Source organism: Muscardinus avellanarius (assembly GCF_963383645.1).
Source record: "Muscardinus avellanarius genome assembly, chromosome: 8".
Lineage (NCBI taxonomy): Eukaryota > Metazoa > Chordata > Mammalia > Rodentia > Gliridae > Muscardinus > Muscardinus avellanarius.
The window spans coordinates 40,315,464-40,328,192 of record NC_137794.1 but is presented as its reverse complement, the minus strand read 5'-3'; the positions used below and the strand labels follow the sequence as shown (position 1 = coordinate 40,328,192).

The 12,729-nt window shown below is 38.1% G+C and overlaps 1 protein-coding gene across 12 annotated transcripts in view; it reads left to right on the top strand.

Annotated features, from left to right (window-relative positions):
- SNX14 (sorting nexin 14) overlaps nt 1-12,729 on the top strand; it is a gene marked incomplete at both ends in the record, with an annotated part of 99,178 nt that overhangs the window by 31,889 nt on the left and 54,560 nt on the right. For 9 of the 12 annotated variants that reach the window (XM_080699853.1, XM_080699859.1, XM_080699860.1 and 6 more), the window contains 2 exons: nt 2,110-2,197; nt 9,567-9,651. In XM_080699853.1, the coding sequence (XP_080555979.1) occupies nt 2,110-2,197; nt 9,567-9,651 (173 nt within the window). The remainder of the gene's footprint in view (nt 1-2,109; nt 2,198-9,566; nt 9,652-12,729) is intronic. The other 3 variants (XM_080699863.1, XM_080699854.1, XM_080699862.1) reach the window with 1 other exon arrangement.

Here is a 12,729-nt window from a genome sequence, read left to right as displayed (position 1 = left end):
TTGTCTCAGCCTCCCAAGCTCTGGGATTACAAGTGTGTGCCACCATACCCACCATCAATTAGTAATTTAATGACAGTAAATAGAAAGAAAAACCTAGGTTGCCTTTTGCACTCTGAAATGTTATGATTTAAAATTTTTAGGCAGTTTTTACATTTGAAATAATTGTACCTATTTTGGGAAAAATCTGTTTGGATGTTTCATTAAATTCAAAGATAATTTCAGCAAATTTCTGGGAAATTTACATTTTCCTCCCAATGCAAGTAAATATGTATAAGACATAGAAATGCTCTAGATCTGGGAAGACAAATGAACTAGAGAATTGGAGAGATTTACTTGGTATCATTTAAGAAATATATATTTCCTTAAATAGTACATGTTTAATTACTTTTTTGTGTGTGTGTGTGGTACTGGGGGTGGAACCCAGAGGCTTTCTACCTCCGGGCTATACTCCCAGACCTATTTTTATATTTTATTTGGAAACAGGGTCTCACTAAGTTGCTGAGAGCCTCACTAAGTAGCTGAGGCTAGCTTCGATCCTCCTGTCTCAGCCTCCCAAGCGCGGGGATTACAAGTGTGCGCCACCATGCCTGGCAGTTTAATTACATTTTTGAACACATATATTTTGTATAACTTAATGTCTACATTTTATATTGATAAATTGTATTTTGAATTTTCTATTTAAAAAGTGCTTCTATTTGAGTTAATCTAAACTGTAAAACAAATTTACTTATATAGTTTATGTGCTGTACTTTCCTGAAAATCCGTCCTGTAAGAACTTTTTTTACATTGGATTCTGTCTTAAATATGGAGCCCAAACACTTGCCATTTCTTAAACAAAGCTGATGACAAATCAACTTTTGTAAAATGAATCTTTTTTTTTTTTTTTTGAAGTACTAGGGATGGAACCCAGAGGCATTCTACTTTTAAGCTACACCCTCAGCCCTAGTTTTTATTCTTTATTTTGAAACAGGGTTTCACTGAGTTGCAAAGGGACTCACTAAGTAGCTAAGGCTGTCTGAATCAAGATCCTCCTGTCTCAGCCTCCCAAATGCTGAGATTACAAGTGTGCACCACCACACCCAGCAAAATGAATCTTTTCTAAGAAGACATCCTTATTTCCTTCCATTCTGAATTATTATGACTATTTAGATGTAAGATCTGGTTGTGCTTCTAAATATTAGTATACATATTTTCTCCTCAATTCAGCTATTGATGCTGTAAAATCCACCTCCCCGAGGTTAATAGTGGGAAGTATGGTTGGTACAATTATTTTCCTTATTCTACCAAGGGACTTAATAGCATTATCTTCAATTTCAGGATGTCACCATCATATATGCATTTTTTTCTTTCCTTTGATTAGAGATATATCCCTTCTTCTAGGCACCTTGACACTTTAGGAAGATGAAAATTATCTCTTCAGATGAAGTTTGTCAAAATTTTAGTTTAAAAATGTTTGAGTTTGCTGGGTGCAGTGGTATATCCTTGTAATCCCAGTACTTGGGAGGCTGAGACAGGAGGATTGTAGGTATGCAGTTAGCCTCAGCTAGTTATTGAGGGCTTCCACAACTTAATGAGACCCTGTTTCAAAATAAAGAATAAAAAATAGGGCTGGGGTTGTATAGTTTGGAGGGAGAATGCCCCTGGGTTAAATCCCCAGTACCTCAAAACAAAAAAACAAAACCCCCCCAAAACCCCCAAAGGTTCGTGTTTCATTTTTTTTTAAATACAGCATACTTTAAAAAAAGTTTTAGAATTAAACTGACTTAAACTTTTTTATCTTACTGTTTTTCCAAAATTATTTGTAGTTTCTTTCAAATTTCTTTGTTGAAAATGATCTTATTGGTTAAAAAAAAAAGACTGTGTACACATACATATCTCTGCAGGGAAATATATGCTACACTTTAGTTAATGCTGATTATGTCTCTGGACTAGAATTATGAGAGATGTTTGTTTTCTTTTCTCTATATTTTTATTGTGCAGTGTAATGTATTATTTGTAAAGAAAAATAGCATGAGTAAATGAAAAAAAGAGGAAATTCTTTGCTTGGTTTCAAGAAAGTGAAACTATTTCTCTGAACTTCTGAATGTTTACTTTTCTTCTCAATTGAAGGGATGTGACAGATGATGAGTCCTTTGTTGATGAACTGAGAATAACGTTACGCTTTTTTGCATCTGTTTTAATACGAAGGATTCATAAGGTATTTATAATAAATTTGGGGATTTGGGACTTTATCACTTGAAAGAGGTTATTTTAAATTTTATTTCTCATGTACTATGTACGTTTGGCTTTTTCTCCACTTTTCATTTTTTCGGTTAAAAACTTAATCACTTTTGATCAGTGGATAAGTTTTGCTTTCTTTAATATTTAGTTATCTTGATTTGTGGAAATTGTAAATGAAAGTTCTATAACTATAAAGAAGTCATATTTCCGTTAGATGAATTTATCAAGTAAATAGCAATGATTATGAATTTGGGGGGCATATTTTTTGTAGTTTGGGTTTCTGCCCATATATATTTGAGTATGTTGGCTATAGATATAGACTCATTTGCTGCTTTCTTAATTCAGTGGGATTGATTGAACTTATCGACAGTGAATTAGTATATATCTGTTCTTTTTTTTTTTGGTTGTATTGAGGATGGAAGCCAGGGGCCTTCTATCTCTGGGCTACACTCCCAGACCTATTATATATATATATTTTTTATTTGGAAACAGGGTCTTTTAAGCCAGCTGAGGCAAGCTTTAAACCTGCGCGATCCTCCTGTCTCAGCCTTCCAAGTGTGGGGATTACAAGTGTGCGCCACCACACCCAGCAACCCAGGGGCTTTTCTACCTCTGGGCTATACTCCCAGACCTACTTTATATTTTATTTGGAAACAGGGTCTCACTAAGTTGCTGAGAGCCTCACTAAGTAGCTGAGGCTGGCTTCGAACCTGTGTGATCCTCCTGTCTCAGTGTCCCAAGCGTGGGGATTACAACCGTGTGCCACCATGCCCTGCTATATATCTGTTCTTTATTAATACATTACTCTTGTTAAATGTTTCTATGTCAATTTGATAAATGAGTAATATGTTCAACCAGTTCACAAAAAAGAATTACAAATATATGTCTCATATCAAATGTAAGTTGTTAGGAGAAATTGTTTCTTTACCTGTCATATTGGGAAAGATAAAAAATAATGTTAATATTTAGTAATGGTAGCCAGGCATAATGGCACATGCCTGTAATTTCGGTACTTGGCAAGCTGAAATGGAAGGATCAGAGGTTCAAGGCCACATAGCAATTCAGTGATATCCTCAGCAATTTAGGGGAACCCTATTTCAAAAAAAGAAATAGAGCCGGGCGTGGTGGCGCACGCTTGTAATCTCAGCATTTGGAAGGCTGAGATCCGAGGATTGCGATTTGCAGACAGCCTCAGCTACTTAGTGAGGCCCTCGGCAACTCAGTGAGACCCGGTTTCTAAATAAAGAATAAAAAATAGGGCAGGAGGTGTAGCTCGGAGGTCTAATACCCCTGGGTTCCATCCCCAGATCTGCAAAAAAAGAAAAAAAGAAAAAAAAAAAAGAAATAGGGCTGGTTTTATCCTTTGGAGGTAGAGCACCATTCCTCCATATTAAGTGCCCAGAAATAAGTTGCGCGTGCGCGCGCGCACACACACACACACACACAAACACACACACTCTAGTAATGTGATTGTGGGGAAATAGGCAAAGCAAATGCAAATCCAAATTGAAATGTTACATATACCTGAGGGTGGTTTGTGTGTGTGTGTGTGTGTGTGTGTGTGTGTGTGTGTGTGTGTGTGTAACTGGGGATTGAGCCCAGGGGCATTTTATTGTTTTATTTCCAAGCTACATTCCCAGTCCTAATTTATTTTTTATTTTGAAATGGGATCTCGATAGGTTGATGAAAGTCTTGCTAGTTGCTGAGGCTATCTGTGAACCTATCCATGAACCTTCTTCAATCATCTTGTTTTAGCCTTCCAAGTACGTGGGACTACAAGTGTGCACCACCATGCCCAGTTTTAGTTTGGTAATGTTTATTAAGCCTAACGTGAAGCCAGGCATGGTGGTGCACGCTTGTTATCCCAGCATTTGGGAGGATGAAACTGGAGGATCATGGTTCTCAGACAGCCTCAGCTACTTAGTGAGGCCCTCCACATCTTAGTGAGACCCTGTTTCAAAATAAAGAATAAGCTGGGTGTGGTGGCGCACGCTTGTAATCTCCATACTTGGGAGGCGGAAGCAGGAAGATCGCGCAGGTTCGAAGCCAGCTGCTCTGGCTTAAGAGACCCTGTTTCCAAAAATAAAATAAAAGTATAAAATAGGTCTGGGAGTGTAGCCCAGAGGTAGAAGGGCTTCCAGGAACCCCAGTACCACAAAACAAACAATAAAAAAAGTAAATAAAATAAAGAATAAAAAATAGGGAAAGGGATATAGCTTGGCGGTCAAATGCCCCTGCCTTCCATCCCCAGACCCCTCTACCAACCAACCAACAAAAAACCCTAAAGTGAGCTGGGCATGGTGGCGCACATTGTAATACCAGTACTTGGGAGGCTGAGACAGGAGGATCACACAGGTTCAAAGCCAGCCTCAGCTACTTAGTGAGGCTCTCAGCAACTTGTGAGACCTTGTTTTCAAATAAAATATAGGTCTGGGAGTGTAGCCTGAAAGTAGAAAGCTCCTTGGTTTCATCCCCAGTATCACAAAAAAAACCAAAAACAAAAATCTTAATATGTCTTTACTCCATAATGTAGTCTTTTTTTTTTTTTTTTTTTTTTTTAAATGGGGATTGGACCTAGGGGCACTCTACCTCTAAGTTCAGGGCCTCACTGAGTTGTTGATGTTAGCATGAATTTGTGATCCTCCTGTCTCAGCCTATCAAGTACTGGTATTATAGGCATGTGACACTTCTTTCCATACACTTTTTTTATGTTTGTCTAATTTTTTTTGTTTTGTCTTTACAATTTTGGGGAAAAGTTGATAAATTAATTCGTGTGTGTGTGTGTGTGTGTGTGTGTGTGTGTGTGTGTGTGTGTGTGTTACTGGGGATGAAACCCAGAGACATTCTACCTCTGAGTGACACTCCTAGCCCCCCCTTTTTTTATTCTTTACTTTGGAACATGATCTCACTGAGTTGCAAAAGGCCTCACTAAGTACCTGAGGCAGTCCGTGAACCATGATCCTCCTGTCTCAGCCTCCCAAATGCTGGGATTACAAGCGTGTTCCACAATGCCCAGCGTGGCTCATGTTGTTAACAAAGGTTCTGGAGCCAGACACAGTGACACACAGATGTAATCCCAGTATTTGGAGGCTGAGACACGAGAATCACAGGTTTGAGGCCAGCCTCAGCAATTTAGTGAGTCACTCAGCAATTTAGTGAGACCTTTTTTCAAAAATTAAAAATACAATAGGGGCTGGGCGTGGTGGCGCAGGCTTGTAATCCCCGCGCTTGGGAGGCAGAGACAGGAGGATCAGGCAGGTTCCAAGCCAGCCGCGCTGGTTTAAGAGACCCTGTGTCCAAAAATAAAAAATAGGTCTGGGAGTGTAGCCCGGCGGTAAAAGGGCTTCCAGAAACCCCAGTACCACAAAAAAAAAAAAAAAAAGAAAGAAAGAAAGAAAGAAAGAAAGAAAGACAGAAAGAAAGAAAAAGAAAAAAACAATAGGCCTGAAGGTGCAGTTGAGAGGTCAAATGCCTTCGGGTTCAATCCCCTGTACCACCAAAGGGGAGGAGAAGAAAGTTCTAGAGCAGTTGCTTCATAGTAGACTGTGCAGAACAAATGGTTTAGTAAGAGATTTTAGAGGGTTGATGGCAGACCACTTAAATGACAACTCTTCTGAGGTAAGTAAAAATATTTGTTCTCTTTTCAGTGATTTAGTTAATAGGCATTGGTTAATAGGACAGTTCTGCTATATTAGGCTTTGAGATAGCCTCTTAAATAATAAAGCCTCATACTTAGAGTGAGAGATGTGTGTATGTGTATACAAACACACACATATATACATATATTAACGGTTTGGGTTTTTTTTTTTTTTGCGGGTCTGGGGATGGAACCCAGGGGCATTCAACCTCCAAGCTACACCCCCCAGCCCTATTTTTTATTCTTTATTTTGAAACTGGGTCTCACTGAGTTGCAGAGGGCCTCACTAAGTAGCTGAGGCTGTCCGCGAACCGCAGTCCTCTGGTCTCAGCTTCCTGAATGCTGGGATTAGAAGCATGCACCACCACACCTGGCTTATTAATGGGGTTTTTTTTATATAATATACATATCATTCAATTCACCATTTATTTATTATATAAAATTATTTATTTATTTTTACTGCTGGAGGTTGAGCACAGGAGCATCCTACCTGTAAGCTACACCCCTGGCCCTATTTTTTTTTTTTTTTTTTTAAACAGGGTTTTACTGAGTTGCAGAGGGCCTCACTAAGTATTAGCTGAGGCTGGCCGGGAGCCTGCCATCCTCTTGTCTCAGCCTCCCAACTACTGGTATTATAAGCATGCACTACCTTGCCTCACTTCAATTCACCTTTAAAGTATTCAATTCAGTGGGGGTTTTTTTGGGGGGGGAGGGAATATTTACATGATAGAATTGTACAAACATCACCTTGTTCAATTTTAGAATACTTTTTTTTACCCAGAAAGGGACTATATCATTTAGCTGTAAACACCAATGCTCCTATATCCACAGTCATATTCAACCACAATTCTACTTTCTGTCTATTCTGGACATTTTATATAAATGAAATCATACAATATGGCCTTTTGTGACTAGTTTCTTTCACTCAGCATAATGTTCTCAATATTCATCCATGTTTATCATGTTGAAAAATATATATCAGCACTTTAGTTTTTTAATGGCCAAATAATATTCTATTGTATTGATATGCTATAGATTGTTTATTCATTCTTCAGTTGATGGACATTGGATTATTTCTGCCTCTTCTTTTTGGTGTGTTTTTGGGGGATAGAACCCAAGGGCTTTCTGCTTCTGGGCTACACTCCCCAGACCTTTTTTTTGTGTGTGTGTGGTGCTAGGGATTGAACCCAGGGGCATTCTACCTCCGAGCTATAATATACCCTCAGCCCTATTTTTTATTTACTTTGAAACAGGGTCTCACTAAGTGTGGAGGGCCTCATTAAGTAGTTGAGACTGTCCGTAAGCCCCATCCTCCTGTCTCAGCCTCCCAAGTACTGGGATTATAAGCATGTGCCACCATGCCCAGCTCCCAGACCTATTTTATATTTTATTTGGAAACAGGATCCCACTAAGTTGCTAAGAGCCTCACTAAGTAGCTAAGGCTGGCTTTGAACCTCCTGTCTCAGCTTCCCAAGTACTGTGCCACCATGCCTAACTTATTTCTGCCTTTTGACTTTTATGAACCTATGAGCTTTTGTGTACAGGTGGTTTTGGGGGGAGGGAGGGGGTAGGTATATGTTTCCATTTATCTTGGGAATATACTTAGGAATGTAATTGCTAGGTCAAATGGTAACTATTTCATAAATCAAGGAGCTACCATATTGTTTTCTAAAGTGTCTGTATTATTTATATTACCATCAGCTGTGTATGAGAGTTCTGATTTCTCTACATTGCCAGAATTGGTTATTATTTCTCTTTTTTTTTTTTTGTGTGTGTGGTACTGGGGATGGAACCCAGGGCCGTTCTACCTCTGAGCTACACCACCAGCCCTATGTCTTATTTTTTATTTTGAAACAGGGTCTCACTAAGTTGCAAGGACCTCACTAAGTAGCTGACGCTGGCCACAAACTGTGATCCGTGCGCCACCATGCCTGGTTCATTCTCTTTTTTAATATAAAATTTTTTCATACCTTTGATAAAAAAATATAAGTTGTTAAGTTTTCAGGTAGAAGGTAAGCCTGTTGAAGTCTAGTAACGATGCTTTTTGTTGATTAATTAATTTATAGTAATGGAGATTGAATACCAGGGATTTTTCTACCTCTGAACTATATCCCAAACCCTTCTATTACATTTATTTGTTTGTTTATTTGTTTGGTGTGGTGCTGGGAATTGAACCCAGAGGCATTCTACCTCTGAGCTACAACTCCAGGTCTTATTTTATTTTTATTTTGAAACAGGGTCTTACTAAGTTGGGAAGGGCCTTGCTGTGTGGCTGAGACTAGCCACGAACCTATGATCCTCCTGTCTAAAGTCTCCTAAGTACTGGAATTACAGGTGTGCGTCACCATACCTGGCTAACCCCAGCCCTTTTAAATTTTTATTTTGAAATATAGTCTTGTTCCATTAAGATGTTTGACTACAACGCACCAATAAAAATATATTAAAAAGAAAAAAAATTATGGCATTGTAACTGAAAAAAAAAGATACTCTCACTAAATTGGTGAGGCTGGCTCTGAACCTGTAATTCTCCTGTTTTAGTCTCTCAAGGACTAAGATTACTTGTTCACCCTTGCCTGGCTTGTAATTTATTCTAAATATTTTGTTTTTTGCCTCTATTCTGTATGTAAATATGCTCTCAACCTTCTTTCACTACCATAATTACTATGGCTTTCAGCCTTTTGGTTGAAAAAATGGTGGAGAATGAGGAAATTTAATTTTCTCTTAAAATAGAATCCTTCCATAAATCCATATATTCATATTATGAGGATTCATATTATGAGGATTCAGCTTGTAAACTGAATGAAAAAAATTTCAACCAACTTCTTAGTAAACACAAAAATACCTATACCTATAGAGAATAAACTAGGAATAACAATATTATTGTGGGAGAATTTTACTATTTTTGGTATATAAAGATAAATTTGTAATATACATATATATACATATATGTATATACATATATATATATATATATTTTTTTTGGTGGTACTGGGGTTCCTAGAAACCCTTCTATCTCCTATCTCCAGGCTACACTCCCAGACCTATTTTATATTTTTATTTGGAAACAGGGTCTCTTAAGCCAGCATGGCTGGCTTCGAACCTGCACGATCATCCAAGAATATTAATTTTTAAATTATTTTAAATATTCTGAATAATACTTTGGAATTTTTATTATAAATTGATAATTTATAATTATATTTTTTAGATATAAAGTGATGTTATAACATGACTATAATATGGAATAATTAAATCAAGCTAGTTGACGTATCTATCACCTCAGATGCTTAATGTTTATTGTGGCAAGTGCATTTACTCTTAGCAATTTTGAAATGGGCAGTACTCTTTTTTTTTTTTTTTTGGTGGTACTGGGGGTGGAACCCAGAGGCTTTCTACCTCCGGGCTATACTCCCAGACCTTTTTTTTTTTTTTTTTGGAAACAGGGTCTGACTAAGTTGCTGAAAGCCTAAGTAGCTGAGGCTGGCTTCGAACCTGTGTGATCCTCCTGTCTCAGCCTCCCAAGCGCGGGGATTACAAGCGTGTGCCGCCACGCCTGGCTTTGCAGTACTCTTATGAACTATATTTAATAAATTAAAGAAACATGTTCCTTAAAATACCTGTAGTTATCAAGCTATATCCAGCATCCAGTATTCCTGCTGTTGCAGTTTAGTGGCAGTCACTGAGCAGTTTTATCAGCATTGGCTTTTTCTAGGTTGATATCCCATCTGTCATAACCAAGAAGCTGTTGAAAGCAACAATGAAGCATGTAGAAGTGATTGCCAAAGCCCGGCAGAAAGGTAACACATTGCTTAACTGCGCACCCTGGGACTGAGGAAATCCTCGCCAGTAGTTCATTAACCCTGTGAGTGTGAACACTCAAGATCTTCTCAGAAGTTAAGTTTAGTCAGTTAACTTTTAGATAGATTGTAGATGAATCTTTCTTTGAATGCTAGTTTGTTTCTCTAAGGTTATCTTTCTCACCTCTTCTTCCTTTCTCCTTAAGGATTTTAGCAGTTTTGACCTATTTTAGTTCATTTTGCATACTGCCACCATATTAATTTCTCATTATTAAAATTTTCATATTAACTCCTTACTAAAGACTACTAGTGACTCTGTTATAATGTCTATAGGCCTTTTTACTGACAATGATATACATGAAACATATGTTTGGTGTTTGCTGAATGAATGAATAAAATCTTCATTTAGGACTTTTGCTCTAAAATCAAGCTGATTTTTTTTTTGTGTGTGTGTGTGTGTGGTACTGAGAATGGATCCCAGGAGCATTTTACCTCTGAGCTACATACACCCTCAACCCTATTTTATTTTTTACTTTGAAACGGTCTCACTAAGTTGCAGAGGGCCTCACAAAGTAGCTGAGGCTGGCTGCGAATGGCGATCCTTCGGTCTCAGACTCCGAAGTGCTGGGATTACAAGCGTGCACTACCATGCCAGGCTCTGAAATATTCTTTTTTTTTTTTGGTGGTACTGGGGTTCCTGGAAGCCCTTCTATCTCCGGGCTACACTCCCAGACCTATTTTTACATTTTTTAAATTTGGAAACAGGGTCTCCTAAGCCAGCGCGCGCGGCTAGCTTCGAACCTGCGCGATCCTCCTGTCTCTGCCTCCCAAGCGCGGGGATTACAAGCGTGCGCCATCACGCCCGGCTTTTTTTTTTTTTTTTTTTAACAAAATAACTTCTATGCTTTGTATTTTGTTCTGTGTGAAACAGATTTTCTTTGTATTTGCAGTTGGTATTGTCAGTGCTTTCTGAAATAATGTTCTGTACTACACTGCTCTGTACATTTCATAACGAGGTGTTTGTGTGTGTTTGTTACTGAGGATTGAACCCAGGGGTACTAGGGGTATTCTAGCTCCCCCAGCCCCCTTTTTTTTTTTTTTAATTCAGAAACAAGGTCTCACCTTACCATTTTTTTTCTTTTTAATTTGGAACAGGGTCTCACTAGGGTGCTGAAAGCCTCATAAGTTGCTGAAGCTGGCTGTGAACCTGTAATCTTCCTGTCTCGGCCTCCTAAATACTGAGATTACAGACGTGTGCCGCCACACCTGGCTATATTACTATTTTTTTGATAATTTCTGTTTTATTCCCCTTAAGTACTAGTACCTACCCCAAAAACTAAATAGTCCAACAAAGAAAGAGTTTTAAACTTAATCTAGTATGTTACAAATTAAATTTAGCATAAAACCATTTTTTTCTTCTTTCCTAATTCCAACTTTTTGAGTACTGGGGAGAAGAAACCCAGGGACATTCTACTTCCAAGCTATACCTTCAGTCCTATTTTATTCTTTTTTTTTTTTTTTTCCTGTACTGGGATGGAACCCAGGGGCATTCTATTTCCAAGCCACCACCACCCCCAGCCTCATTTTTTATTCTTTATTTTGAAACAGGGTCTCACTGAGTTGAAAAGGGCCTCACTAAGTAGTAGTTTAGGCTGTCTGCAAACCATGATCCTCCTACTTCAGCCTCCCAAGCCTTATAAGCGTGTGCCATCATGCTTGGACTATTCTTTATTTTGAAACAGGGTCTCAGTAAGTTGTGGAGGACCTCAATAAGTAGCTGAGGCTGGCTTTTATGTAAAGTCAAACACATTTTTGTGTGTGTGTGTGTGTGTGTGGTACTGGGCACATTTAAGACCACCAAAAGCCATTTGTAGAGGCACAATCTTGTAATCCCAGTACTTGGGAGGCTGAGACCAGAGGATCACCATTCACAGCCAGCCTCAGCTACTTTGTAAGGCCCTCTGCAACTTGGTGAGACCCTGTTTCAAAATAAAAAATAGAAATTAGGGCTGGGAGTGTAGCTTAGAGGTAGAATATCCCCGGGTTCAATCCCCAGTTCTGGGGAAAAAAAAAAGATAAAGAAAAAAGAGCTGAACCAACTATCTAAGAAAAGAGCAAGAGGGAGGCTTTGTCCTAACATATTAAAACATACTACAGTGCTACTGTTAAAATATCTAGTACTAGTGAAGAAGAGAAAAACAGACAAAAGATAAAGAACAGAAAATAAACTTTGGAAACAAAACATATGACATCTAGCCAGGCATGGTAGCAACTAAATTGACATCTTAACAGTAAGTTATTTTATTCACTGAAAAACTGTTCACATAAACTAACACTCCTGGACTATTCTTTATTTTGAAACAGGGTCTCACTAAGTTGTGGAGGACCTCAATAAGTCACTGAGGCTGGCTGGGAACCTGCAATTCTCCTGTCTTGGCCTCCCAAATACTGGGGTTAGAAGTGTGAGCCACCACGCCAGGCTTCATAATTCTAATTAATATAATAAGAGCACATTTTTGGAAATTATGCTGCAAGTAGAGTTGAAATTAAGTTAGGTCAAATTTAAAGTTTTATTTGCCCTTTGAAAAAGATTTTGTTATGAGAAACATTTCAAGTTATATAATGAAAAATTATTTTGTGTTCTTATAATTTTATAATGAATAAATATAATTTCATCTTCAACATAATTTTTAAAAAGGGATGTCTATGGAAGAGTTTAAGTACTTGAAACTTAATTGTGAGATTTAAAACAAAACAAAACTTTAGCTAGGCGTGGTGGGGTATGCCTGTAATCCCAGTACTTGAGAGGCTGATTGTATAAGATTGCAGGTTTAAAGTCAGCCTCAGCAATTTAGGAGGCTCTCAGTACCTTACTGAGACCCTGTTTCCAATAAAAAAGAAAATAGGGCTGGGATTGTAATCTGAACGTAGAAAACCTTGGGATCTTACCTCTAGTACCACACACAAATTTATTTTTATTTCTTTTATTTATTTATTTAGTTTGCGGTACTGGGGATGAAACCCAGGGGCATGCTACCCTTGAGCTACATGCCCAGTCCTATTTTTGATTCTTTATTT